Genomic DNA, 27875 nt, shown 5'->3' with positions numbered 1-27875 from the left:
TCAAAGTACTGCACAATTGCACTCATCTCACATGCTAGTAATGCTCAAAATTCTCCAAGCCAGGCTTCAGCAATAGTGAACCGTGAACTTCCAGATGTTCAAGCTGGTTTTAGAAAAGGCAGAGGAACCAGAGATCAAATTGCCAACATCTGTTGGATCATGGAAAAAGTAAGAGAGTTCCAGAAAAACATCTATTTCTGCTTTATTGACTATGCCAAAGCCTTTGACTGTGTGGATCACAATAAACTGTGGACAATTCTTCAAGAGATGGGTATACCAGACCACCTGACCTGCCTCTTGAGAAACCTATATGTAGGTCAGGAAGCAACAGTTAGAACTAGACATGGAATAACAGACTGGTTCCAAATAGGAAAAGGAGTACTTAAGGCTGTATATTGTCATCCTGCTTATTTAACTTATATGCAGAGTACATCATGAGAAATGCTGGACTGGAAGCAGCACAAGCTGGAATCAAGATTGCTGGGAGAAATATCAATAACCTCAGATATGCAGATGACACCACCCTTATGGCAGAAAGTGAAAAGGAACTAAAAAGCCTCTTGATGAAAGTGAAAGAGGAGAGTGAAAAAGTTGGCTTAAAGCTCAACATTCAGAAAACGAAGGTCATGGCATCTGGTCCCATCACTTCATGGGAAATAGATGGGGAAACAGTGGAAACAGTGTCAGACTTTATTTTTTCGGCTCCAAAATCACTGCAGATGGTGATTGCAGCCATGAAATTAAAAGACTCTTACTCCTTGGAAGAAAAGTTATGACCAACCTAGACAGCATATTCAAAAGCAGAGACATTACTTTGCCAACAAAGGTCCGTCTAGTCAAGGCTATGGTTTTTCCTGTGGTCATGTATGGATGTGAGAGTTGGGACTGTGAAGGCGGCTGAGTGTTGAAGAATTGATGCTTTTGAACTGTGGTGTTGGAGAAGACTCTTCAGAGAGTCCCTTGAAGACTCCAAGGAGATCCAATCAGTCCATTCTGAAGGAGATCAGCCCTGGGATTTCTTTGGAGGCAATGATGCTAAAGGTGACACTCCAGTACTTTGGCCACCTCATGCCAAGAGTTGACTCATTGGAAAAGACTCTGATGCTGGGAGGTATTGGGGGCAGGAGGAGAAGGGGACGACAGAGGATGAAATGGCTGGATGGCATCACTGACTCGATGGACATGAGTCTGAGTGAACTCTGGGAGTTGGTGATGGACAGGGAGGCCTGGCGTGCTTCAATTCATGGAGTTGCAAAGAGTTGGACACGACTGAGCGACTTAACTGAACTGCACTGAACTGAAGGTTAACAACTGAGAGACTAGAATAAAATCCTGAAGGTACTGAAAAGCATCTACACAGATGTTGTAGACAAAACCAAGTAAGTATTCTTAAAAGAGACGACCACATTAAAATTAAAGGTCATAAATTCAAAGCTGACTAAATCAAGCACAGTCTAGAACTGAGCAAAGATCAAAGAGGGTAAGAGAGTCAAGGATAGCAAGGTAAGCATGGCTGTATATATGAAGGATTCTAGAAGAAAAAACAAAGCAAGATTCACAACAGATGACTTTGAGGCTGAAGTTAACTATAAGATTAGATTTGGTGATACTGGACTGAAAAGTGGAGCCAAGACTAAAAGTCTAGAAGTAATGAGATTTCAAAATGAATGAATATTTTATATGACAAGGTAACATTGGATGGTGGCATTTTTTAATGCCTTACAGGTGGATGTGAAGTGCTGGCATTAAAGTCAAGGTACAATAAAGTCGGGCTGGGGAATCATCAAGGGGAAAAAAACACTGAGAGTTAAGTGCTGAAGGCATTAAAAAATGTGGGCAAATTCTTGAAAGTGGTAGCTGTCTATGACCATAAAGTAAGACAGGCAGAGTAAAGGTACTTGACCTTTATTATAAGCTCCAAGAAACCACTTTTATTGGTTTTATCTTATTTCTGACTGAAAATAAATGGACCTACCTCCATTTGAATAATCAAATTAGCATATTTGTATCTGAACAATTTTTATTTAGAAAAATCCGTACTGAAGGAATAGAGTACCAATAAGATTCAAACGAAAGTAATGTGAGCTTTGAAGTCTTTCTCTAGCATAGAGTACATGGTAGGTGCTCAAATAATGTAAAATAATTGACATATGAAAAAGAATTCCAACAGTAATGTCATGACTGGACTATTCCTACAGTCTCATTTCACATTTCATCAAATGAATGAAAAGATGGAGGCCTTGAAAAACAAATGGACAGAGGGTTAGAGGGAGAATGAGAGATAAAGAACACGAGAGAGTGAGCATGTGAGCACTGATGATGTTCCTAGCATTTTTGACAAAGCTGAAGTCTCTAAAAGAGATTGCTTTGAAGTGGGGAACACCGCACAGTTATAGGCACTTATTTGATAAGATATTTTGGAACATTTGAAATTTTATGGATCACTTTTTGAAAGACTTAGAAAAATAACTTCCCTACCAAACCTATTCTAATTTCATTAGCCTAACTGTTTCTAAAAATTTTGTCCCACTAATTTCATGAGTTATTATGCTGGAAAATAGTATTGGGTAATATCCTAGAAGTTCCCTGTTGCTAGATCTTTTTAGATCCTTGATGTGACAAAGTGGCTTTGTTTTCAAAAACCAAGTTATCTTGAATGGTAGTTTTGACTGGCTGTGTACATGTTTAACTCACCTCAGCATATGATTAACAAAGGCTTTGTTACAGTTAGTGCTGTATTTGCAAAAATTACAGCGCGTAAATAATGAAAAGTGGCTTGCAAAATCTTTTATTTTGGTATGACATTCAATGCACGTGTATACTCCCCGACACCTTATGGAGACAGAAAAAAATGATTAAAATACATTGTAAAACCAAAAAATAAGGTAAAGACTTATTCATGTTGTATTAATTGGAGTCAAGACGTTTAAACTAAGTCTTTAAATACAGACTTGGAATTTGAAAATCTACTTTGAAACAATAAGCTAGAGTAAAAACTCTAATATCAGTTAACGTTTCCTTGGAATAAAAAGGATCACATAAACCAATTCAACTATCATAAGATATAAGCACAAATTATAAGATTAGTGTAGAAGATGGCAATTATAAAATAAGTATAGTAATTCAAGTTCTGTTCAGCACTAGTAAAAAGTATGTTTTTATTTATTTTCTTGGCCTTTATGCCAGATAAGTGATTATCATGTAAATGTGCATTATCTGGTGATATGGTAAGCTATACTAAAATAACCTTGAATATTTAATATTGAAATAGAAATGTATATCAGGAATAGAAGATATTACCTTAAGTTCTTCAAAGCTACGCTGATTTTATTTCTCCTGTTGCGCTTTTTCTTTGGCTTGTAAGAGGTTTTTGCTCTGCATTTAGCTGCACGTTCCTTACTTGTACTAGGCTTACTTTCAGTGGATGTAGTTGCACTAAACTCTCTTGTCTTATATTCATTTGCATTAGATCTTGGAGAACTTCCAGTAGTTGTAGTTTTAGACGTTGAAGGTGAGACCTGAAGACAAGTGCTTGAAGAAGTACTGGAAGATAGAATACTCTTGGAAGTTGATGGTCCTGAATGAAGAGATTCAATTGAAGCTCGGATAGTGACCTATAAAAATAAAGGTAATATATACTTTTAGAAAATTAATCATCACATTAATATTAAAAAATCACACTTTATGCAAAGCATAATTGGTTTTTGACAAGGGTGCCAAAATAATTCAAGGGGAAAACAATAGTCTTACCAACAAATGGTGCTAGGACAGCTGGATATCTACCTGCAAAACAATGAATTTGGACCCTACCTCATACTAAATACAAAAATTAATCCAAAATGTATCAAAGACCAGATGGTAAGAGCTAAAACTGCAAAACTCTTAGAAGAAAACATAGGAGTAAATCTTCATGACCTTGGGTTAGGCAATGATTTCTTAGGTATGATACTAAAAGCACAAGAAACCAAAGAAATAACAGATAAATGGACTTCACAAAAATGAAAACTTTTGTACTTCAAAGGACATTGTTAAGAAAATGAAAAGATGACCACAGAATGAGAGGAAATATTTGCAAATCATATCTCTAATAAGGGACATGTATACAGCATAACTTACAACTCAATAAAAGACAACCCAATTAACAAATGGGCAAATGATCTGAATAGGCATTTCTTCAAAGAAAATATACATATGAAACAAGCATGTGAAAAGATGCTCAACATCATTAGTCAGTAAGGAAATGGAAATCAAAACTCCAGTAATACATCACTTTAGACCAACTAAATGGCTATAATGAAAAAGACAGGTAGCAACATGTGCTGACAGGATGGTGGAGAAATTTCAGCCTTCATATATTGCTGGTGGGAATGTACAATGGTACAGTAGTTTTGGAAAACAGTTTGGCAGTTCTTTAAAAAATGTTAAACATAAGAATCATTATATAACCCTTAGGTATTCCACTCCTAGCAATTTCACTCAAGGGAAATGTCCATACAAAAATTTGCACATGAAATTTCCCGACAGCATTATTCATTATAGCCAAAAAACAGAGACAAGCCAAATGCTCACCAATTGATGAGTGAATAAATAAAATATGGTATATTCATACAATGGAATAATATTCAGCCATAAACGTACTGATACATAAGTACTAATACAGTCTTAAAAGAGAATGAAGCACTGATACAAGCTACAGGATGAACCTCATGGAGGAACCTCAGAAACATTATACTAAGTGAAAGAAATCAGCCATAAAGGATCACATATTGTAGATACTATATGGTTCCATTTATATGAAATGTCTAGAACAGGAAAATTCATAGGGACAGAAAACAGGTTAAAGTTTGTTGTTGTGGAGGGGAAATTGGGAGTGGGTGCTAATGGATATGGGGTGACAAAATGTTCTTAAATATATTGTAGTGATGTTTTCACAACTCTGTGAATATGCTAAAAACCAATGTACTGTATACTTTAAATGGGTAAATTGTATGCAAGGTATATGAATTACATGTTAACAAAGCTGTTACCAGAAAAAAAATCACTGCCATACAAAAAGTTAAATATCTAAGTATAAAGTGAAGTCGCTCAGTCGTGTCTGACTCTTTGCGACCCCATGGACTGTAGCCTACCAGGCTCCTCTCTCTGTCCGTGGGATTTTCCAGGCAATAGTACTAGAGTGGATTGCCATTTCCTTCCCAACCCAGGGATTGAACCCAGATCTCCCACATTGTAGACAGACACTTTACCGTCTGAGCCACCAGGGAAGTCCTATCTAAGTATAAACTACAATCAAAGAAGTCTCCCGTTCACTCTAAATTTTTGTTGTTGTTCAGTCACTGAATCCTGTCTGACTCTCTGCAACCCCATGGACTGCAGGATGCCAGGCTTCCCTGTCCTTCACTTATCTCCTGGAGTTTGCCCAAACTCATGTCCAATGATTTGATGATGTCATTCAACCATCTCCTCCTCTGTAGCCCCCTTCTCCTGCCCTCAATCTTTCCCAGCATCAGAGTCTTTTCCAATGAGTCAGCTCTTATTCTATAAATAGTCATACCAATTAAATGAAATTCACCTCAGTATTTATTTACTGCAGTAATACTGGTTTTGTATTGATGGCATTTATATGTTAACATAAATTTTATAGGTTAAAAGAGCTCATCCTATGGCTATTTTATGTTCTGATATAACTGAATAGCTAGAGGTCAAATTTTAAATCTCAAATCCTGAGATAACTCTGGAAAGGCCTGCATAACTCCTTGGTAACTATAAAACAGATCTCCACAATCACTATGTCACACTCCAAACATATAATATTGTACATCAATTATACTTCAATTAAAAAAAAAGTACCTACACCCCTCTAAAAACAAATGAACAGATCTCCAGTAAATGTGACCTGCTCTCTCTGGGAGTTCATCGAGCAGGATTTATGGTTCCAAAGGTTACTGTGGCAGTTACAGCAATTCATCATACAGCATGGTAATACTCAATTTTCTTAGAGGGAGCTAATAAAAAATTTATCATTTAATATTCAGAAAAATAAATGTTTGATTATACCCATTTGATTAATAGTGAAAAAGTTACCTATTAACATTTTCTTTAATAACTTGATTATACCACTGCCATGTACTTAAGGAACAGCAAATGAGGAAGGCCTATGAAATACTTGTGGCTTAGTATCATACAAAAAGCGCTGAAATAGGAGTCAAAAAACCTGAGCTTAACTTTCAATACTACCTCTTCCTAGCCATGTGACCTTGAGTAAGTAACTTATCCTAAGCCTCCTCATCTGTAATATGGGAATAATACCTGCCTTCTCTACCTCATTGGTTTGTTACAGGGATTAAATCATAGAATGAATGAAAAAGCACACTGAAAACGTAATTCTGAAGTGCTAACAAGTGGGGCACTGAAGAACTGATGCTTTTCATCTGTGGTGTTGGAGAAGACTCCTGAGAGTCCCTTGGACAGCAAGGAGATCCAAGCAGTCCATCCTAAAGGGAATCGGTCCTAAACATTCACTGGAAGGACTGATGCTGAAGCCGAAGCTCCAATACTTTGGCCACCTGATGTGAAGAACTGCCTCACTGAAAAAGACCCTGATGCTGGGAAAGACTGAAGGTGGGAGGAGAAGGAGACAACAGAGGATGAGATGATTGGATGGCATCACCGACTCGATGGACATGAGTTTGAGCAAGCTCCAGGAGTTGGTGATGGACAGGGAGGCCTGGCATGCTATAGTCCATGGGGTCACAAAGACTCGTACACTACTGAGTGACCAAACTGAACAATCATTTTTATTATTATTATACTATACTAATTATTACTATTATTATTAATAAGGGAAGATATGAGAGAGGATTTCACTGCTTATACTAATATTAGAATTCTGCATGTCTTCTTCCAGCATGGAATGAATGGCCTATAGGGAAAGATACTGGATAGCTTCTCTCCCTCTAGAGCTTCAGAGCTCTGCTTTCCATTATTTTAATGAACTCAAATAGCAGACATACTCACATTCAAAGGTTAGTACTCAAAATATGTAAGTGTTTGGGAATTATTTCACTTTGGATTATGTATCTCTCCACTGGAGCAAACAGTCAAAAGCTGACTTTATATAAAGAAGTGAGAGAAAACAGATATACATAAGGCAAATAGGGAAAATGAAATTTGTAGTCAGATGTATGTTTGCTCACTTAACACAGCAATGTTAATCAAGAGAACTTGCTTCTCTAAGAGTAGTTTCAGTAATACTAACTTCAACAAACCATGGCATTCCAGGCATTATAACAGATGTTGGAGACACAAAGATAAATTAAACATGATTCCTCCCCAGCTGAAGCAGACATATAAGCTGCCAACTGGAAAAGCTCAAAAACAGACTATAGAATATTGAAACAACACACTGACTCAGTCTACAGTTCATCTAGTTGCACTCACTACTAATGAATATGCTCCAATATAGCACATTTCAATCAACTCAAAAAACAATGGGTAGAAAATTTTCTAAGCATAAGAATGATAAAACCTAAAAAATTTTTTTCATGACAACCAGAAGTCAATTTTTAATATTATAAGGGGTTTATTTCTATTGTCATATAACGTTAGAATACAACCTATTTAAAATTCACTTTTGGGGGGATGCAGACATAGAGAACAGACTTGCAGACACGGGAGAAAGGAGAGCGTGGGACAAACGGAGAGAGCAGCATCTGTGGCTGATTCATGTTGATGTATGGCAGAAACCCACACAATACTGTAAAGCAATTATCCTTCAATTAAAAATAAAGAAGCCAAAAATAAACATAAAAAAAAGAATACCAGGGGGAAAAAAACACAACTCACTTTTGTACCAGGAGGCAATCCCTCCAGCTCTTTAGGCTTTATAAATGTCCGATGTTCGAGCTTGTGAACCAGTTTCTCCTTGTAGGTCAAAAATTGTAGTCTGCACTGTGAGCAACGATGAATTCCTTTCTTCTGTTTACAGAAAATATTAGAAATAATATTAGAAAGAATAATTTCTACCACCACAAATCCCAGGATCAGAAATTGCTCTTAATTCTAAGAGCTTAAGAATTTAAAAGCCAGAATTTTACCACCTCGTATCATAAATAATACCAAAACATTTCATTTTTAAAAAGTACTTCTTACATTAGTATTTGGGTTTCAAAGTATTTGTTATCATACAGGTAATCAATATAATTATATCAATTAGATTACAGTGGGACAAGTCCTATGCTATTTGTAGTATGAGTTTGTTTAAATATAAATGTGAAGTATAAACTATTCAAACATATGACATGTGAAAATGAGCTAGCTATATTACATTTTGTTTTTGAAAAGATCAATAATGTTATTTCCATTTGTTTTGCAAGTTGGTAAAATAAAGTGAACTTTCCAAAATTAAGCAAATTTAACCAGATAACTCCCCACAAAGTTATGTTATAGAAATGGTTGTATAAAGCAATGTTTGTCCAACAGGACTTTAAACAGTGATGACGTTTTACAGCTGCACTATCTGAAGTGGCATCCACTGCCACATGTGGTTATTGAGCACTTGAAATGTGGCAAGTGCAACAGAGAATGGAGTTTTACATTTTATTAAATTTTAATTTTAAAGTAATTTAAATAGACACATGTGGCTAGTGATATTGGACAGCATGGCTATAGAAGCATAAATCAAAACAACTGATCTGAATCTACTATTTGAGAACTCCTCGACCATGTTCCTTCTCAAAGCTGATCCTTTTATTTTTTTTACCAATAGGAAACAGGACCCGAGAGACATGTAAGACACTTGCTCATAGCTACTTAGTGGTTTTTCTACTACATATCAGCAACTGCAATTTTTATGTACATGCACTTGTCCATTAAAAGATGTATTTTATATTTATTTGTAAATTTGGAACAACCTAAAAATACAAAAGAATGTTTTCTCTAGAAGTGTGTTTCCACAGGCTCATCATTTCCACTTAAAACACAAGTAACCATTTAGGAAAATCCAATGAAATCACATATATGGAACTATCTAGACATTACTGGTGCATAACAGGCATTGGAGAAATGCAAATTCTTTACTAAGTTCAAAGCACTATGTAACTATAATGCATTTGTAGTACTATTTTGGTTTCATCTTATTTAGAAGTAATGTTAATTGGATCATATCACGGGTATAGCCAACATAAATTCACCTGTATGTGCTCAAGAAAGGGGAAAGAGGGAAAAAAAAGTCAAGAAGCAGATGGCAAGACAACATGACAGAAAATTGCTCAGATATAGCTGCCAGAAATCTCTTCTCTGCTTGTACTTATATCTCATCTAATTTCATGATTTCAAATAGCATTCATCCAACTGCCTACTCAACATCACTATTTGGTATCTAGCATGCATTTCATTCACATGGACAAAATTAAACTCCAGATTTTCCCCCATCCACCCTGCAAAAAATCTGTTCCTTCCCTAGTCTCTCCAATATCTCAATATATGGGAACGTCACTCTTTTGCAGCTGCTCAGGATGAAAGAAATTGGTCACTCAACTCTTTCTCTCATGCCCCACACCCACCCCATTGATAAAACCATAGTCTTTCCACTTTTCATCACCTCCTACCACTGCCACCAGATCAGTTCAAGTCACTCACCTGGACTCTCATGGCAGTCTCCTACCTTCTCCTGGTTTCTACTCTTTTCTCCCAACAATCTCTTCTCTCCACGGCTGCCAGAATGGTCTCTCATGTGCTTAAGCACTCTAATGGCTTTCCGTAACACTCCCAAATCCTGACCGTGGCTTCCAAGGACCTACAGTATCTTCCCCACTTTCTCTCGCTACAACCTCAGTTCCTACTACTCTTCCTCTCACTTGTTTACCATGTGCCAGACACACTGGCCTCCTTGTTGCTCCTTGAACATCTAGATATATGCTCACCTCACTGCCGACTGGTTCCTCTGCCTGCAACATTCACTTCCAGATGGCCACATGGCTTACTCCCTTATTTTCTCTGGAGAGACTTCTTTGACCACCCCATATATACATTAAAAAAAAAAAAAACCTGAGAAACTGCTCTTTCACCTCTTAAGCCCTGGCATTCCCTTGCCTCCTGTATTTCCTTCCTATGGTACTTATCACGTGCTTGAATACACATACATTCAGACATAATATGCATTCTCATTCTGTCTCTCTTTCCCCCCCATAATGCAAATTTCAGAAAGCACAAACTGTTTTGGTCACTTGTATAAAACAGTCCCTGGCATGTATTAGGCATTAAATAAATATCTGTTAAATAAACAGTGAGGTAGGCAGCAAGAGAATGACAGTACATATGAGAAGCAGGCACAATTAAACTAGTTTGAAATATCTGCCATTCCATTTATTGAGCATTTACTCAGAGCCCTGAGATGAGGACATTGATGATTCCCTTAGTTGGACTCAAGTCTTTCATATCTCTTATTACATGTATGCTTGTGATGTGCTAAGAATAATACAGTACATTTTTAAAATAACATGATGTTCAACCAAAAAATGGTGACCTATTCCAAGGAATACAGAAAAAACTGTATTGAACTTTTTGACAAAGATATTATATTGTCTGGGTGATCTGAGGGTCTTCAAGGCTAATTGTGGCTATCTGTAATACTTGCCTTTAGATCTAATGCCGGCTGGTGCACTGGGACGACCCAGAGGGATGGTGTGGGGAGGGAGGAGGGAGGAGGGTTCAGGATGGGGAACACATGTATGCCTGTGGCGGATTCATTTTGATATTTGGCAAAACTAATACAATTATGTAAAGTTTAAAAATAAAATAAAATTTAAAAAAAATAAATAAATAAAAAAATAAAAAGCAAAAAAAAGAATGACTCTTCAGTAAAAGTTTGGGACATGGGTCAATTTTTGGCTTTGCCAATTATTAGAGAATGTGACATTGGGCAAATTAACTTACTCTCTATAAAGCTTTGTTTCCTTATATGTGAAATGGAAATGATTACTTACTTGGTTCATAAAGTGGTTGTGAGGATTAAACAAGATAATCCAAGTAAAAGCACTAGTGACTATCGCACAGCAAGTGATATGTTAACTGCAAGTGATATATTAACCGCTTGTTATTACTATAAAGATCTAATGAGGCTATTTAACACAAGTGAAATCCTTCATTATTTCTTAAAAGTTGTACAAACTATTGCTAGCTCTAAAATCACTCAATACGTAACAACATATTAATTTAAGGAAAAGGTTACAACCAAAGTCTTCAAAAAGAACAAAATGACCCACATTTATATAAAGAATTCAACAATTTTTGTCTAAAATTGCCCTAATAGTATCTTAATTACAAGCTTATAAACTTGCTCAGCTATAATTTTCAAGTCCTTCATGAACAATTATACAAACTGCAAATACTTTGAAGGATGTCTGATGATCCTTCTTATTAATACTCTTTCCTCTACTGACTGCTGACCACCTACCTGGTAGGTATGCCAAACTTACAAAACAAATGGGCACCCGTGGTGTGTCAGTACTCCCTGGTTTGATGACTCAGTAGAAGGACTTATAGGGCTTGAAAGTTGTTATACTCACAGCTATGATTTTTTACAGTGACAGGATATAGAACAGGATTAATACACGAAAAAAGTGCATGAGGTGAAATCTGGTGGATACTGATACCAGTTTCCAAGTGCCCTCTCCCAGGAGAGTTGCACAGGACATGCTCATCAATCCCCCAGCAACCAATTGTAGTAACAAGTGTGAATTTTGGGGGGTTTTGTTTTGTTTTCTAAGGAAGATATTTTGAGTCTAAAAGTCCAGGTTTTTTATGAGCTTCAGTCACCAAATCTTCAGATTCCCAGAAGAAAAGCAGGAATTCACCACAATCATATTCTTGCACAAATGATCTAGAAAAGCTGGTACAACATGGCTCAAGGTTTCAGGCATGTAAAACACTTATCAGTTAATAACAAAGGCTCAGTTTCCAGGAGTTAGCCAAGGGCCAGTTATACAAGTAGGCCCTTCTGAAAATGTGCATGATTTGAGCAACTCAGACTTGCTGGATTAACACTTTCCTATTTACGTGGCAAGTTAAGACACACAACTCACACTATGAAGACTGATTACAGATCAGGTTAAACCACTTGGGAGAAATAGTCCACATAGCAGGCCCATCCATCTCTTTACCTTTCTAACTAAGCATCTATTACTCTTTTCACATCCACATCTCACTCTGGAGCTTAGTAAAGCACAAGAAAAAGAGTTATGTTAAAAGTTTTGCAAAAAAATAAAGCTACTGCTTTACATCTCTTTGTTGTTGAGTCTCTAAGTTGTTTTTGACTCCTTGAGACCCCATGGACTGCAGCACCCCAGGCTTTTGTGTCCTTCACTATCTCCCAGAATATGCTCAAACTCATGTTCATTAAGTCTTTCTTTCAAAATCAAAGGTCAAAAGATAAAATAGCACCAAGATCAGTGTTTCACAAGCTCTATTCCTCAAGAGATGTTAAAATGTATTGTGCAAACGAAGGATTTAATGGTTAAATAAGTTTTGGAAACAACATATACCGTATTCTTTGCTTGGAAATTTATGATCTTTTAAGTAGTTTTAGCACGTGAAAAGCTCTGAAAAATTCTATTAAAAATAAAAAGCTATTTTGTAAGTTCAGCCATTTACTGAATTTCTTTTTCCAGGAACAATTTTAGAGTAGACCATCTATCTACTTGGTATCTGATGGAACACTGCTGGGGAAACTTGAATAGAAAGATTTTGCTATAGGTTTGTAACAGTATTGGAATATATGTGTATATTCTATTATTTTAATTATTATTTGTGTGACAGTGTAACTGTCATTTGTCTGGGGTTAACCTTTGGTTTCTCTTTTTTGGATATTTATTTTAATCTAACTTAATGCCATAACAAAGCACCTGTTGTAACACTGTTCCTGGCCAGTGATCCAGCCCTGAGCCTTTCGAGTGGGAGCACTGACTCCAAGACCCTACACAACCAGAGAACTCCTAACCCTGCTGCTGCTGCTACTGCTAAGTCACGTCAGTCGTGTCCGACTCTGTGTGACCCCAGAGACAGTGGCCCACCAGGCTCCCATCCTTGGGATTCTCCAGGCAAGCATACTGGAGTGGGTTGCCATTTCCTTCTCCAGTGCAGGAAAGTGAAAAGTGAAAGTGAAGTCGCTCAGTCATGTCAGACTCTTCGCGACCCCATGGACTGTAGCCTACCAGTCTCCTCTGTCCATGGGATTTCCCAGGCAAGAGTACTGGAGTGGGGTGTCACTGCCTTCTCCACTCCTAACCCTAGGGAGTATCAAATAGTAAGAACTCACTCACACAAAGTAAACCACTTCAATACAAGACCTGGAATCACCCAACCACCAGTCACACCCAGTGTAGGACACCTTATCCAAACAGCAAATAATAGTGAGGTGAAATACCAGGACCAAAAAAAAAAAAAAACACAAAAAACCAAGCGTGTTGACAGAACAAAGGTGATCCTCAATGTATCTGGATACTCTGTTTTTATGATTTTTTTCCAATTAACACCTATAAGTTGATTTCATGATCATCTAATGACTGGAACTGAAAGCAACATTAGCACAAGTGCTGAAAAAAATGACCATGGATAATGCATTTGATAATAAGAAAATGTGATGAAGTGATCAGTGAGAAGACAAAACTTGATTATATTATCAGATTCAGTAAATTCACTGACTTCTGATTTTGGCAAATGTCTGACTGCTCTTTCAAACACTTAAGAATAGGCTCACTGTTTTATCAAAGTTTTCAGCCCACATAAAAGATAGTCTAATTGCGTCAGGAAAAAGAACCAGCAAGCATAAAATGAAAATTTAAGGGAAAGGAGCAAGCACTAGTACCTATATCCCAGAAATTACCCAACAGAAGTGTCCAAAGTCATCCAAGAAACAAGTTACAACCTAAACACAGTTCTTTGTCATAGTTCACATCTACAAATGTGTCACTGCTGTTTCCTTTGTCACTTGCTGCTGCAAGAGACCATTCTGGATCTCTGATGATAACCACATGTTTTCTCGTAATAAAAAATGGGTTAGAAAGTGGAAATGAAGTTTGAAAAGAGGAAAACAAAGTATTATGAATCCTCAATCTTACCTCAGTTAAAAACTTATCCTTTTCCTTGATCTTGATTGTGCTGTGCTTAATCGCTCAGTCATGTCTGACTCTTTGCAACCCCATGGACTATAGGCTGCCAGGCTCCTCTGTCCATGGGGTTCTCCAGTCCAAGAATACTGGAGCAGGTTGCCATGCCCTCCTCCAGGGGATCTTCCCAACCCAGGCATCGAACCCAGGTCTCTCACATTGCAGGTGGTGTCTCTACCATCTGAGCAACCAGGGAAGCCCGTGATCTTGATTAACTACCTTTAAAATAATTCCTATTCTTACTTTTTTTTTTTTTTTATTCTTACCATTCTTAAACCCTTGAAATATCCAACATAAATATTCCATTCATCTTTCCTCTTCCCCTCCACTTTAGGCTGCTTACTTCTACTTACCTTTTATAAATTTCACTATTAGTGAGCCTCATCACCACCAGGAAGCAGACAAGGAAAAGAAGTGGAAGCTTCACAAGTATTTCAGCATAAATTGTAAATTAATTCTGTTATTTGGAACAACTTTGCTTTCCTTCTGTTTCCCTGGTGGCTCAGACAGTAAAGAATCTTCCTGCAATTCAGGAGACCTGAGTTTGATCTCTGGGTTGGGAAGATTCCCTGGCGAAGGGAACCCACTCCAGTATTCTTGCCTGGAGAATCCCATGGACAGAGGAGCCTGGCAGCCTCTACAGTCCATGGGGTCGCAAAGAGTTGCCACCTGAGCGACTAACACTTTCACTTCACTTTCACTTGCTTTCCTTCTAGAATGAATCTAACCAATGTTCTAAGTTTTAGATATATAACCTTTTCACTAAGGCAAAATGAACAAATAAGAACTGCTGCATCTTACCTGATGCTTCATGTAATGATTCATGTAGGGAGTTGCCATCCTACTAACTTTGAGGCAAAATGGACACAGCAAGTTCTTAGTATTTTCATGGGACACTCTAAAATGAGTTTCTACATCAGTAAATGATGATGATCTAAACTGGCAAACCTAGAAATATAAAGAAGAGTTAATTTAACTTGAAAAATTATAAATGATATGCAATTATATAAAAGCAGGAACAATAACTCATTTGTTTAGAATAATATTATGTACTACAAATTCAGCTCTGCTGCTTATACAACCACGGATCCTGATACTACAAGTAATACAGATGATTTCTGAAACAGAAAAATTGTCTTGCAAAGTTTAGGGATATATTTCTAAACATCCATAGCTTCCCTCCTCCTTTTCAAATCTACTGTCCCCAGCTTGACTTGAATTTTCAAGCTCTGATACCCCTTGATCTATAAAGTTTTTCCTGTTAACATGAAATGGAGCACTCTCTTCTTTGGATTTTAAATAGCATACAGATTATAACACAGGCAGTTTATCTTTATCTTGCTATCTTATTGGGAACCACTTCAAATTTTGGAAAAATACTGGCCTAAAAGCCTTTACTTGAGTTTCTCATAACTAACAGTAATTCCTATTTCTCTACCATGTCCATAGTCTTCCCTACAGGGTAAGAAAGCCTATATGTTTGTCTTTCTCCAGCAGGGCTTTTTGTCTGCCTAGTACAGGGGTCAGCAAACTATGGTCCAACGATCAAATCCAACCCACCACCACACATACATGGGTTAAACCAAGAGTTTCAAATACTAAAGAGGTTCTTCATTTTGGTAACTCATTTTTATTTAAATGGTTTAAAAAAATCAAAAGAACAGTACTATTTCATGAAAATTAAACAAATAGCTAGATATACAATAAAATGTCTGTGTACCTGGCAAATATATGGCATTTCACCAGGTTTATGAGTGTCCTTCATATGTTGCAGAAGAATATGTTCAGTGTCAAATGATAATTCACAGATTTTACAAATAGCTGAAAGTGGAAGAACACACATTACACCGTTTTAAAGATGTATATAAATCAAAGATTCAATTTGTACATCCATAGCAACAACAAATAATAATAGTAGCGTTGACGGCGGTTCCAACAATTTTACAGTTGTTAACTTTGTGATGCTGTTCTAAGGACTTTACTTATTATTAGTTTGCTTTATTCTCATACCATCACTGAGAGCAGTACTGTTAACCTTATCCCCTTTTGTCAGATAAGGGACTTGAGGCCCAGAAAGATTAAGTAACTTGCCTGTCATCTCACAGCCGTTTTAAGAGGCAGAGCTGAGATTTGAATTCAATCTAAGTCCAGACTCTGTGATTTTAACTATTGCAATAGGCAGTTACTTTTCTTATTAGAATATAAATGAAAATCACCTATTTCATATCCCCACGAAGTAGGGGATCTGAGTTTTCTAATTTGCCACCTATGTACAATTCATGAGTTATGCCAAGGATATTACAAGTAGGACTTCAACTTCAGTAAGTAATTGTATTGAAAAGTTTTTACAAGTTAAAATATGCTTTCAAGCTTTCCCCAAATTACCAAATCTATTTCTTATTCTTATTTTTCCATCAGAATTCTTAAGGATGCCCGATAGGTTAGCTAATCAAAATCGTTCATGTTCAAGAGTTAATAAAACTGTGACTTACTAGAAAACTCAAGGGGAGTATGTGTACTCTCAATATGACACTGCAGTTGGAATGGCGTTGGGTACTGACGGTAGCAGTGCTGGCAGGTGGTGTGGTTTTCCCAACTCTCAGTGTTTTGCTTCTCAAGTTCCAAATGATGCTTCATGTGGTTCATAAACCTACACATGATAGTCAGCAGGTACAAATATTCAAATGTATAACCAAAGACAAATCTCACAAGTATCTGAACTTACATGCTAAAAATGCAGGTGCATTACTCAAAATAACACCTCCAAAGCCATCAATCCTCTCGATATTTTTTTCACACTTGCTATTCAAATTATTTGCTCTTTTACAATTCATAATTCCAAAAGCTTTACAATCTCACATTTTCTTGTTTTTTGATATAATGCTTTAGCAGTTCAATCAAGAGAGATCACATATGATTCAGCTCTTCCTTGAAGCTGGAACTCAAGCAATTTGTTTCCTCTAGAGCTGCTGGATATTTTCTACCCTTTATAACATCTGACTCCGATCTCTGTTAATTTGTAAGGGACCTTGGTTTTTGATCTCTCTGTTACATTCCACTGATTTGTGAGAGGCTCTCCCGGACTGCAGTCCCTTTGGCTTGGCCATGGTGGGTTTGCTTCGGAGCCTGACACCAGTGCTTTAACAGCCATCCTGTCGTTTATACTGGTAAACTGCAGGGACTCACTCATATTCATCACGAGTTAGTAATAACTTGCACTTGTTTCTGGTGGGCCACTAAGTTGGGGAGGGACAGAGCTCTCAGGTGGTACCCTGATTATCCTTCCAGCCTCGTAGTAAGACCTTCCTTTGGAAGATGTCAGAGGGCTCTGGGGACTCACTTCGAGTCTTCTCAAAAGCGTGCACTTCAAATAATCACTTTCATTAAGTGCATCAGTAAACAGTTTGCATCTTTTGTTTTAAAATAACCCCCTGAAACTCCAATACTTTGGCCATCTCATGCAAAGAGTTGACTCATTGGAAAAGACCCTGATGCTGGGAAGGATTGCGGGCAGGAGGAGAAGGGGACAACAGAGAATGAGATGGCTGGATGGCATCACCGACTCGACGGACGTGAGTTTGAGTGAACTCCGGGAGTTGATGATGGACAGGGAGACCTGGTGTGCTGCGATTCATGGGGTCGCCAAGAGTCGGACACAACTGAGTGACTGAACTGAACTGAACCACTAATTAGCTTCACCATTATTTCAGATTTAAATTTTTTTTGTAAAGAAAAACAGGCCTCTTTTCTGTACATGAAATACTATCTACATTTTAAAATAAATACTTAAAAGACGGAAACTTTACCACCAAAAGCAGCTACAAAATCATGAGATGGCCTCAGCAATATACAATAGCTTTCAGATGCTTAGAAGACAAATTATTAGTATTTTTATTTGTGTCTTGGTTTCTAAATGCATGTTAATAGCGATTTTAACACCTATAATTACAAGAATCTTTTTATTTAATGACACATTTACTGTTAGAACAAATGGTTCTTTCTAACTCGCAGATTGTTCCCTCTGTAGCACCTACTGTGCATTTTTCAGTTCTACATTCTGCTCTGTCAGATTCCCTAAAAGGTTTCTTATGACAACTATGACCTTCAATGGCACAGAGTACAATATAAACAGGCCTATCTATTTCAAAGGGCTTACTGAAATGTTTTGTTGAATTTCAAAGTAAAGTTATTTAATCAAAATTACAATCTTTAGTCTGGGTCAAATATTAACAGCTAGTCACCGAGTCCCCAAAGGAAATAATCATGAAATGAAGTAATGATGTCTGTAACCTAGACAATAATCATTATGGAGGTTTTAACATTTATCTCTTCACATCTATAAAACATCACTTCTGTTTAGAGTTGCTTATGGTTTGCTTTGAAGTATCGTTTAGTCCTCCTTTCATTTTAACATCATCTCTATTTAAATATTTTTAAAAAATCCTAGTCTTGCCTAAGAATTTACATTTAAAGATCATTAGCCATTAACTTTTCAGCTCATAACTTCAGTAAAATTTATTCGTATAAATAATGTTGGGAAGTCTCTGATGGTCCAGTGGTTAGGACTCTGACTTTCACTGCAGGGGGCACAGGTTCAATACTTGGTCAGGGAATTAAGATCTTGTTTCACAGCACACCCAGAAAAATAAATTCTGTTAATCAGTTAGCTATCCCTTAGTTATTACCCTGCCCTTATCAGCAGCTCACACTTCTTAAACCAGCAGGTGGAGATATGAAAAAAAGAAAACCCCTCAGGAGTCTATTCTCAGAATAAAATAGCTCTAGCTGGTTTTGGTGACACTCATTGTAGGAAAAAATATCCTACCATTTTTCGACAGGGCTGAGAAAATCTTGAGCTGTTAGCATCTACCATCTTTTAAAACCATCAATTTGCCATCCTAGTTTTTATCATTAAGGTAAATAATGTTACTTAATACATATAGCATCTTTGGTTATCCAGTGTTTACTGGTTCAGTTTCATTTACTAAAAGTATGTCCAAAATGCCACAACATTCCTAGGTTTTACAAAATATGCTTGGTTTAAAATTTCCAGATATTCTGATAATCTAGAAATCTGTAGTCAGTCTTTTGAAATGAAAATAAAAAAACAAAGCAAACTTCGTGTTAATATTAAATGGGCTAATCTCATTAAAGAAAAGCCAAAAAGCTAACGATGGAAGAACTTCTAATATCAGATACATAATATTTCAGCTTTGCAGGTGGCGCTAGTGATAAAGAATCCACCTGCAGAGCAGGAGGTGCAAGAGACACAGGTTCGATCCCTGGGTTGGAAAGATCCCCTGGAGAAGGAAATGGCAATCTGCTCCAGTATTCTTGCCTGGGAAATCCCATGGACAGAAGAAACTGGCAGGATCCAGGCCATGGGGCTGCAAAGAGCCAGACATGACTGAGTATACACATACACATAACAAGGAACTTAACTAGTGAACCACTTTTCTATGCATTTTGCCAAATCTACTAACATTATTTTCTAATGTATTTTACTATAAGAGTGATAATATGGAAGGAGGTCAGAAAGTTCTATCATAATATTGTTTCAGTGTTATATCTCAAACCACAACTTCTCTTCTATTAAAGCTACTGGGACCCTCAACAACTGACAGCTGGTACAGCTTGATAAAAGGAGGTAAAGAAGTATGAAAACACATATGAATAATATATGTCAAAGGTCTCTCAAAACTATAAAGTGCTATCATAAATGTTGCATTCACAATTGTTTTAGGCTTATATCCTGAAAGATGATGCTGTGAAAGTGCTGCACTCAATATGCCAGCAAATTTGGAAAACTCAGCAGTGGCCACAGGACTGGAAAAGGTCAGTTTTCATTCCAATCCCAAAGAAAGGCAATGCCAAAGAATGCTCAAACTACCACACAATTGCACTCATCTCACACACTAGTAATGCTCAAAATTCTCCAAGCCAGGCTTCAGCAATACGTGAACCGTGAACTTCCTGATGTTCAAGCTGGCTTTAGAAAAGGCAGAGGAAAAAAAAAAAAAAAAGAAAAGGCAAAGGAACCAGAGATCAAATTGCCAACATCCCCGCTGGATCATGGAAAAAGCAAGAGGGTTTCAGAAAAACATCTATTTCTGCTTTACTGACTATGCCAAAGCCTTTGACTGTGTGGATCACAATAAACTGTGGACAATTCTTCAAGAGATGGGAATACCAGACCACCTGACCTGCCTCTTGAGAAATCTGTATGCAGGTCAGGCAGCAAGTTAGAACTGGACATGGAACAACAGACTGGTTCCAAATAGGAAAAGGAGTACATCAAGGCTGTATATTGTCACCCTGCTTATTTAACTTATATGCAGAGTACATCATGAGAAACGCTGGACTGGAAGAAGCACAAGCTGGAATCAAGATTGCCGGGAGAAATATCAATAACCTCAGATATGCAGATGACACCACCCTTATGGCAGAAAGTGAAGAGGAACTCAAAAGCCTCTTGATGAAAGTGAAAGTGGAGAGTGAAAAAGTTGGCTTAAAGCTCAACATTCAGAAAATGAAGATCATGGCATCCGGTCCCATCACTTCATGGGGAATAGATGGGGAAACAGTGGAAACAGTGTCAGACTTTATTTTTCTGGGCTCCAAAATCACTGCAGATGGTGACTGCAGCCATGAAATTAAAAGATGCTTACTCCTTGGAAGGAAAGTTATGACCAACCTAGATAGCACATTCAAAAGCAGAGGCATTACTTTGCCAACAAAGGTCTGTCTAGTCAAGGCTATGGTTTTTCCTGTGGTCATGTATGCATATGAAAGTTGGACTGTGAAGAAGGCTGAGCACCGAAGAATTGATGCTTTTGAACTGTGGTGTTGGAGAAGACTCTTGAGAGTCCCTTGGACTGCAAGGAGATCCAACCAGTCCATTCTGAAGGAGATCAGCCCTGGGATTTCTTTGGAGGCAATGATGCTAAAGCTGAAACTCCAGTACTTTGGCCACCTCATGTGAAGAGTTGACTCATTGGAAAAGACTCTGATGCTGGGAGGGATTTGGGGCAGGAGGAGAAGGGGATGACAGAGGCTGAGATGGCTGGATGGCATCACTGACTCGATGCACGTGAGTCTGAGTGAACTCTGGGAGTTGGTGATGGACAGGGAGGCCTGGCGTGCTGTGATTCATGGGGTTGGAAGAGTCGGGACACAACTTAGCGACTGAACTGAACAGTGTATTCCAGTGTTTTTATAAGTACTTCATTTTGGACCCAAGAATTCAGCAGAAAATAAATGCTAGGCTTAGAAATTACCTACTTATAGAATACTTAGGGATGCTAGTTATAAATTATGGTTTTCAAGGGTAAATATTTTTAAAAGTTTATATGTGTGTGTTTCACAATAGAGGTACAGACATATGTATACATATATGCATCTCACCTAAGGGAAGTGCCTTGATGTCTGCAATTCACTCTGAAAATTATAAAAAATCAGATGGGTCTATGGATAAATAGATATGTAGCAATGTACATATAGTAAAATGTTAATGGCAGAATTGAGTTGGTAAATATACAGGTATGTTCACTAAAATTTTTTCCATTTTGCTATCTGAATTTTTTTATAATATTGGAAAAATGTCAGGATATATAGCCAATTAAAAATGCTAATCAATAAGCCTTGTTACTATCTCACTTAGGATAACAGATATGTAATATGCCATATAACTCAAAGACTGTTAAGTACAAGTTTCTAAAATTTAAAGCAAACATGTATAATTTCAGAATTCCATCCAGAGTTAAATCTCTACTTTTAAAATGTGTTAAATTATAAAATCAAAGCAGACATGCTGCTTAGAACTAGTACTTCTTTAAAGAAGATTTAAAAAAATCACTGTTTCTCAAGGCAAATGTACTAAAAATTATGAATTGTAAAATTAGAATATTAAATAAGACAGACATGGAGAGGTCAAGTTGGATAAAGTAGTTCTTCCTTTGATAGGAAAAGTAAGACCAGAAGCAGTTAAAAAATAAATAGCATTTCCCCTAGCTTAAAATAAATTTTGTCCTTTCTTAAGGTATCTGAAAGAAATACAACTAAATGGATCCAAGTGTCAAACTCCTAAACATGGAAAAAACGATGAGCTTTTCAACATGAAAATCTCCCTTTATTCTTAGTAAAAAGTTAAAATTGCTTTCCTAAGATGGCACAGAAAAGGAAATACAATATTTACATCTGTAGCACTCAATTTTCAAACTGAAATAGAATATTTACATACCTAATATTATTTTTAAGAACTTTCAAGCAACTGAAGCATTTAAAGGTTGTGTAAGTCTTTTCGTCATCATCAAAATTTCCTTCATGTCTTCCATAGTAAAAGTCACTAACTAACATAATCAATTTTCCTGTCTCTGCACCAGTCGTATTTTGTTCAATGTTTGAAAGCTCTACTTTAATCATTTCCATAAATACATCTACCATGTCTGGGCAACAAACCTGAAAGAGAAAAAAAAAAGCCTCATTTATATTTCTTTTAAAAGTGAGATACAGGCTTGCTCATGTGGAAATACAGTCTCCCATAGTTTTAATCATAAACAAACAAACAATAAATAAAAGCTGCAAGTTAGAGAATGTTTGCCACTTTCCCTAGGTGCAGAAGTATATATAATATGCTAGGATTTCTGTATAATAACAAATGAAAAATAAGAACATTCATGTGTGCCTGTATATGCAGAGAAAATCAAAGAAGATACAAAACAAGTTAATATTTCCTTTGTGAGTTGTACTGGGAACTAGGCATACAGGAGTCATGGGTGATGTTTTTCACTGTATTCCCTCTTATGCTTTTTGAATCATGTGACCATATTACTCCCAAATTAAATAAAGATAAAAAACTTCTTTTCTTTTCTCTCTCCATTTATTATGAAAAACATAAAAACACCAAGTGTCTCCACACAATATTGCATAAATAGAAAATCTGAAAACATGTAGAAGTTACTTCTTTACTTAAAATACCAAAGCCCAAAGTCCAGTTAACAAGTCATATTCAGGGAGTTAGAACAGTGGTAGAAACCAAATACAGTTCTGCCCAAGAATAAAGAGACTGTATTTGGAATTCTAGGATGTTTCTTTTCTACATTTTTTTGGCAAAATGTTGAATTTGAATGAAAAAAATGCCAATCTTTGAAATAGTGAGCAACAACTTTTCCTACATAGCTTCCTTTGCCTTACTTTCTTCTCGATTTTCTTTCCTGCATTATTTTCTACACTGCCATTTTTCTTCCTTCCTTTCCCGCTTCCTGCCATTTATACTGGGCATACAAAAAGAATACAGACTATCTTTGCACAGATGCGTAGAATGGTGCAGCATCTACTAAAATATTTAAATATTTTCATTAGCACTTTGAAAATTACCTAAAACTTAATTTCAAGAGCTTCTTACACCAATATAAAGCTAGAATTAATTTATAACACTACACAAACTGTAATCTGTGAGTTAAAGCTATCATTTCATATGAAATGCTCCACCATAAGGAGTTTATGGCTGAGTGCTCAAAGTCATACATATATCACCGTGGACAGAAAATAATGTAAAAAAAAAAAAAAGAATTAAATTACATGGAAGATTGAGCATCAATAAAAAGACTTGTTTTATAAGAAGTTTGAAGAATGGCACGATCTAATCAATAAAATATTCTGATTAATATATCTCATTAAAAATTAAACTATAGTATGTAGTATATATAAATCTAATTTTTAAAATTTAATTATTTGGAAGGATTTTTAAATCTCTTATAAAGGTATCATTATGAATATCAATTTTTACTTAAGTTATATGAAAATACCAGTGAGAAGGTTTCTTATCTAAATATCTGGACAAATTAGCATTTACTATACATCAATTCTTAATATTTTAATACTAAAATTTTCAGACATTTGTTAATATTTTTAAAAATAAAATTTCAAAAATTTTTTACCTTCATGTGGTATTTCAAAGGATCCAAAAGATTGAACTGAACATTGCACTTCGGACAAGCTCTTACAAAAAATGTTCCAGTTCTAGTGGCAGTTGATAAGGTATGTGTACCTAAAATAAAGGAGTTTTATGACTCAAATTCTTCTTTTTTAACCTTAAATCCAACCAATAACAGCAGTTTTAAAATTTATCATCATTTCTGAAATTTATGTATAAATAATACAGCTTCTTTTTTATGCTCGATTCATATTTACCTTTTGACCACATGAGATAAGAAGATGTTGCTGAAGAACAATTAGTTAAAGACAGTGAAGCACAAGGATTTATTTCAGAAACACTTTCGCTGGTCTTTGGATTAACAGTGATTATTTTAATAATGTCAGAATGTTTTATTTTAGGCAGAGTTTCATCTAGACCTATAATGATTAAAATAGTGGGAAAGATATTTGAAATTGGTTTAGAATACTGCTTACAACTACTACTAAAATGGCCTTACACTTAAAATTAAGTAAGAATACTTTGGAAATAAAGGTAATATAATTGAACTACGATATCATACAACTGAAAATAAAGAATGATCAAAATTTGTATGATCAATAGGTAGAAACTGCACAACAGCCATTATGGATTACACAGTTTGAACAATTCATGAGATAAACTTTTTATGCAAAAGAATTCTAAAAATGCTTTCAAATAAACTTATACTCTAATCTAAAAACATACAGAAACTCCTTAAGATACTTAGAAAAAGTCCCAAGATATCTAATGGAAAACGGAGTTGATTCTTTTCCCACTTAACAACCTGATGGGTAGTTTACACTATCTATATAATTCCTATGGGCAAAGTAGAACCAACTAATCTCAAGTATTTTGAATGTCGATACCTCAGTTATTCATATGAAAAGGTTTGGAGTTAGTATGATAGCTTTCAAACTATGTTTCTCTGAGCCTAATGGTTCCATTTTAGGGAATAGAGTGGGCACAGATAGAGACATTGTCCTCGTATTTTTTTTTTTTGTCCTCGTATTTTTTTAAATTAGATTTTTACACAAAAATTTTGTTTGAATAGAGATTTCATTGCTAAGAATAGCTTTGAGTTTGAAAACCATAACCTTAAAGGTTAAAGAATTAGGCGATTGAGGGTATTTGTAAAAGTGGGGCTATTTAGACTGTAACCAGATCCAGAAAAAGTCCCTTTTGAAAATACCACATAATTGGGCTTCCCAGGTGGAGCAGTAGTAAAGAATTCGCCTGCCAATGCAGGAGACACAGGTTCGATCCTTGGGTGGGGAAGATCTCCTGGGGTAGAAAGTGCCAACTCACTCCAGTATTCTTGCCTGGAAAATTCCATGGACAGAGGAGCTGGGTGGGCTACAGTCCATGGGGTCACAAAGAGTCCAACATGACGGAGCATACACAAACGTACTTTGTGATAAAGATTCTAAACCTGCATTTAACTTAATGCTTCCAACTCTATACTAATAACAGAAACAGAATAGATAATATGCAAGGAAAAGAGTATTGCATTAGTGGGTTCCTCTGTCAAAGCTACATTTCATTCTTTGAGATAACACAGAAATGATTCTTTCCCATCTTCAAACACATGATTACTGACGGTTTTATTGCAGGTACTTAGAACTAATTTCTGTGTAATCACACTAGCATTCTTCTCAGATGCTCAGGTTAACTGAACAACCAACGGGCACTGCTATTTGAACTAGGCAACTGTTATCCAACAGGCTGTTTTATATATAATAATTTTTACAGCATGCATAAATCGCCAAGTTAAACAAGATCGCTCTGAGCTCAAGCTTTAAATTCTGATTCAGCTTACTTATCTCTGTTGGCTTTGGCTTGTGCTATTCACTATCTTCAACAGAACCAATAAAAAATACTACTCTCCTCCTTCAAAATCAAGTTCAAATCCAGCCCTCTCCAAGAACGTATGGTCGTCCTAGACAGGGGTCCATTAAGCATGATTCTGAACACATAGTACACATTATCATAATTATCATTCCAAGGCAGGAGACAGATGGGCTCCAGGCTAGGCATTTATAACTGGTCCCCTGTTCACACTTCCTGGGGTGAGAAGATAATGAGCTCCAGGCTGGACATTCATTACTAGCCCTTATTTACATTTCCTGAAGCAAGAGACAAACAGGCTCTGGGACCACATATTTATAACTGGACTTCTATCTATACTTTGAATTCTAAATCATGATGTAAAAACCAGCAACAAGAAGAGGGTAAATAATCAGACACTGGCAGGGACAGAGTGGAACTAAACCCCATTAAAAGATCAGGAGGTCATATATTTCCCATCCTCCGGGCAAGGGAGACATCTCACATGTACAGAAAGGCTCCTTGGGGGTCAAAAAGGAGAGGGCACCACCCCACAGTATGTGATGCTAAGGGCGTCTGGGCCAGAAAGCATCTTGGGAAAAAGTTGCTAATGTACGTTGAGGAGGGCCCTAGGGGGTCAAGTGTGGAAAAAGAAACCAGATAACTGGCTAAAGGTAAACAAAGACCCAGAAGAACTGACCTATATAAATGACTTAACCTCCTCTTTACTGCGGTCCTCCTCCTTAGGGGGACACACTCATACTCTTTCTCTCTGGGTGTGCATCTCTGCCTTGCTTCCATCTCAACTAAACAAACTGTTTATCTATGTGCTCTCTGACTTATTTATGTACTGTCTCTAGTAATAAACTTTGTACCTGCATATTTTTGCCTCTGTCATAATTGCATTTTTCATTGTGGGACAAAGATCCAAGGAAAAATAGCTTCTAGCCTCTAGCCCTTGCTGGTCTGGTGGCTAGGATTCCTGGCTTTCAACCCAGGCTACCCAGGTTCAATTACTGGGCAGGGAATCCCAATCTCACTTCATGCCAACACTCACTGCTGCCTCACTGACATCAATTCTAACAATGTTTACTGTCTTTTAAAGCTTTAATACATTTCTCACTTTTCACTTATCTGAGCCTCAAAAAAGCCCTGAGATAAGTCGAGCAAGAATCAAAATTATATAGCTAAATGGTTGATTTCAGGTCTGGAGAATGAATGCATTATATGAGAAAATAAAAATATCTATTTTAATAATATGAGAGAATTGAGGTGTAAAGAGATTAGTTAGGTTACTTAATAAAGGCTACAAAAATACAGAGGCTCAAGCCTCTATCTTTCTAATCAACTATAACCCATTTACCACCTGGGCTAAGTTTCACTCTTGGAGTATGGTAACAGAGAGAGAGAGTAGAGGCTTTAAGAATTCAGAATTTTTTTTCTATGATTAAAGACTATGGTGCTTCATAAAACCAAATTCAGACATCTATTTCATCTCCTTATTTATTTTGGTCCTTGGCTATTTTACTAACTAGGTAAGTGATGCCTACATAAGTGAATATCAAACCAAGTATTGTCAAGGGAAAATATTTTTGGCACACATATTACTATAAATTCTTTCTATTTTGATTTGGCAAATATATACTAATTTGTTTATAAACAATTTAAACAGTCACAAAAATTTCTGTGTACCTTTCTCCACTTAGTGATATACGTCTAATTTGCTAACATAACTGCTTTGATAACAGGGAATTTTTTGACTAGGTAAAACTCCTTCATGGCATACTATTTCAGGTTAATGAAGAACTTTGTTATCGTATAAATCGAAGAACTGTAATTCTTCTTTAATTGAAATCAACTATAACCATGTGCTTTTTCTCACACTAATGGTCTTCCAAGTAATATATTTGCCAAAGTGCTCAAAGAATATA

At 36.5% G+C, this 27875-nt stretch overlaps 1 protein-coding gene across 6 annotated transcripts in view; it reads right to left on the bottom strand.

Annotated features, from left to right (window-relative positions):
• ZNF280C (zinc finger protein 280C) overlaps positions 1-27875 on the bottom strand; it is a 65801-nt gene that overhangs the window by 8297 nt on the left and 29629 nt on the right. For 4 of the 6 annotated variants that reach the window (XM_027534172.1, XM_027534174.1, XM_027534171.1 and 1 more), the window contains 9 exons: positions 24357-24518; positions 24104-24213; positions 22405-22622; positions 16658-16815; positions 15886-15986; positions 14967-15113; positions 7846-7977; positions 3301-3614; positions 2695-2832 (listed from right to left, as the gene is read on the bottom strand). In XM_027534172.1, coding sequence (XP_027389973.1) covers positions 2695-2832; positions 3301-3614; positions 7846-7977; positions 14967-15113; positions 15886-15986; positions 16658-16815; positions 22405-22622; positions 24104-24213; positions 24357-24518 — 1480 coding nt within the window. The remainder of the gene's footprint in view (positions 1-2694; positions 2833-3300; positions 3615-7845; positions 7978-14966; positions 15114-15885; positions 15987-16657; positions 16816-22404; positions 22623-24103; positions 24214-24356; positions 24519-27875) is intronic. The other 2 variants (XM_027534176.1, XM_027534175.1) reach the window with 1 other exon arrangement.

The sequence above is a fragment of the Bos indicus x Bos taurus genome, chromosome X (assembly GCF_003369695.1).
Source record: "Bos indicus x Bos taurus breed Angus x Brahman F1 hybrid chromosome X, Bos_hybrid_MaternalHap_v2.0, whole genome shotgun sequence".
Classification (NCBI taxonomy): Eukaryota; Metazoa; Chordata; class Mammalia; order Artiodactyla; family Bovidae; genus Bos; species Bos indicus x Bos taurus.
Note: the sequence above shows the minus strand (reverse complement) of the source record. Positions and strands in the feature narration are given on the sequence as shown.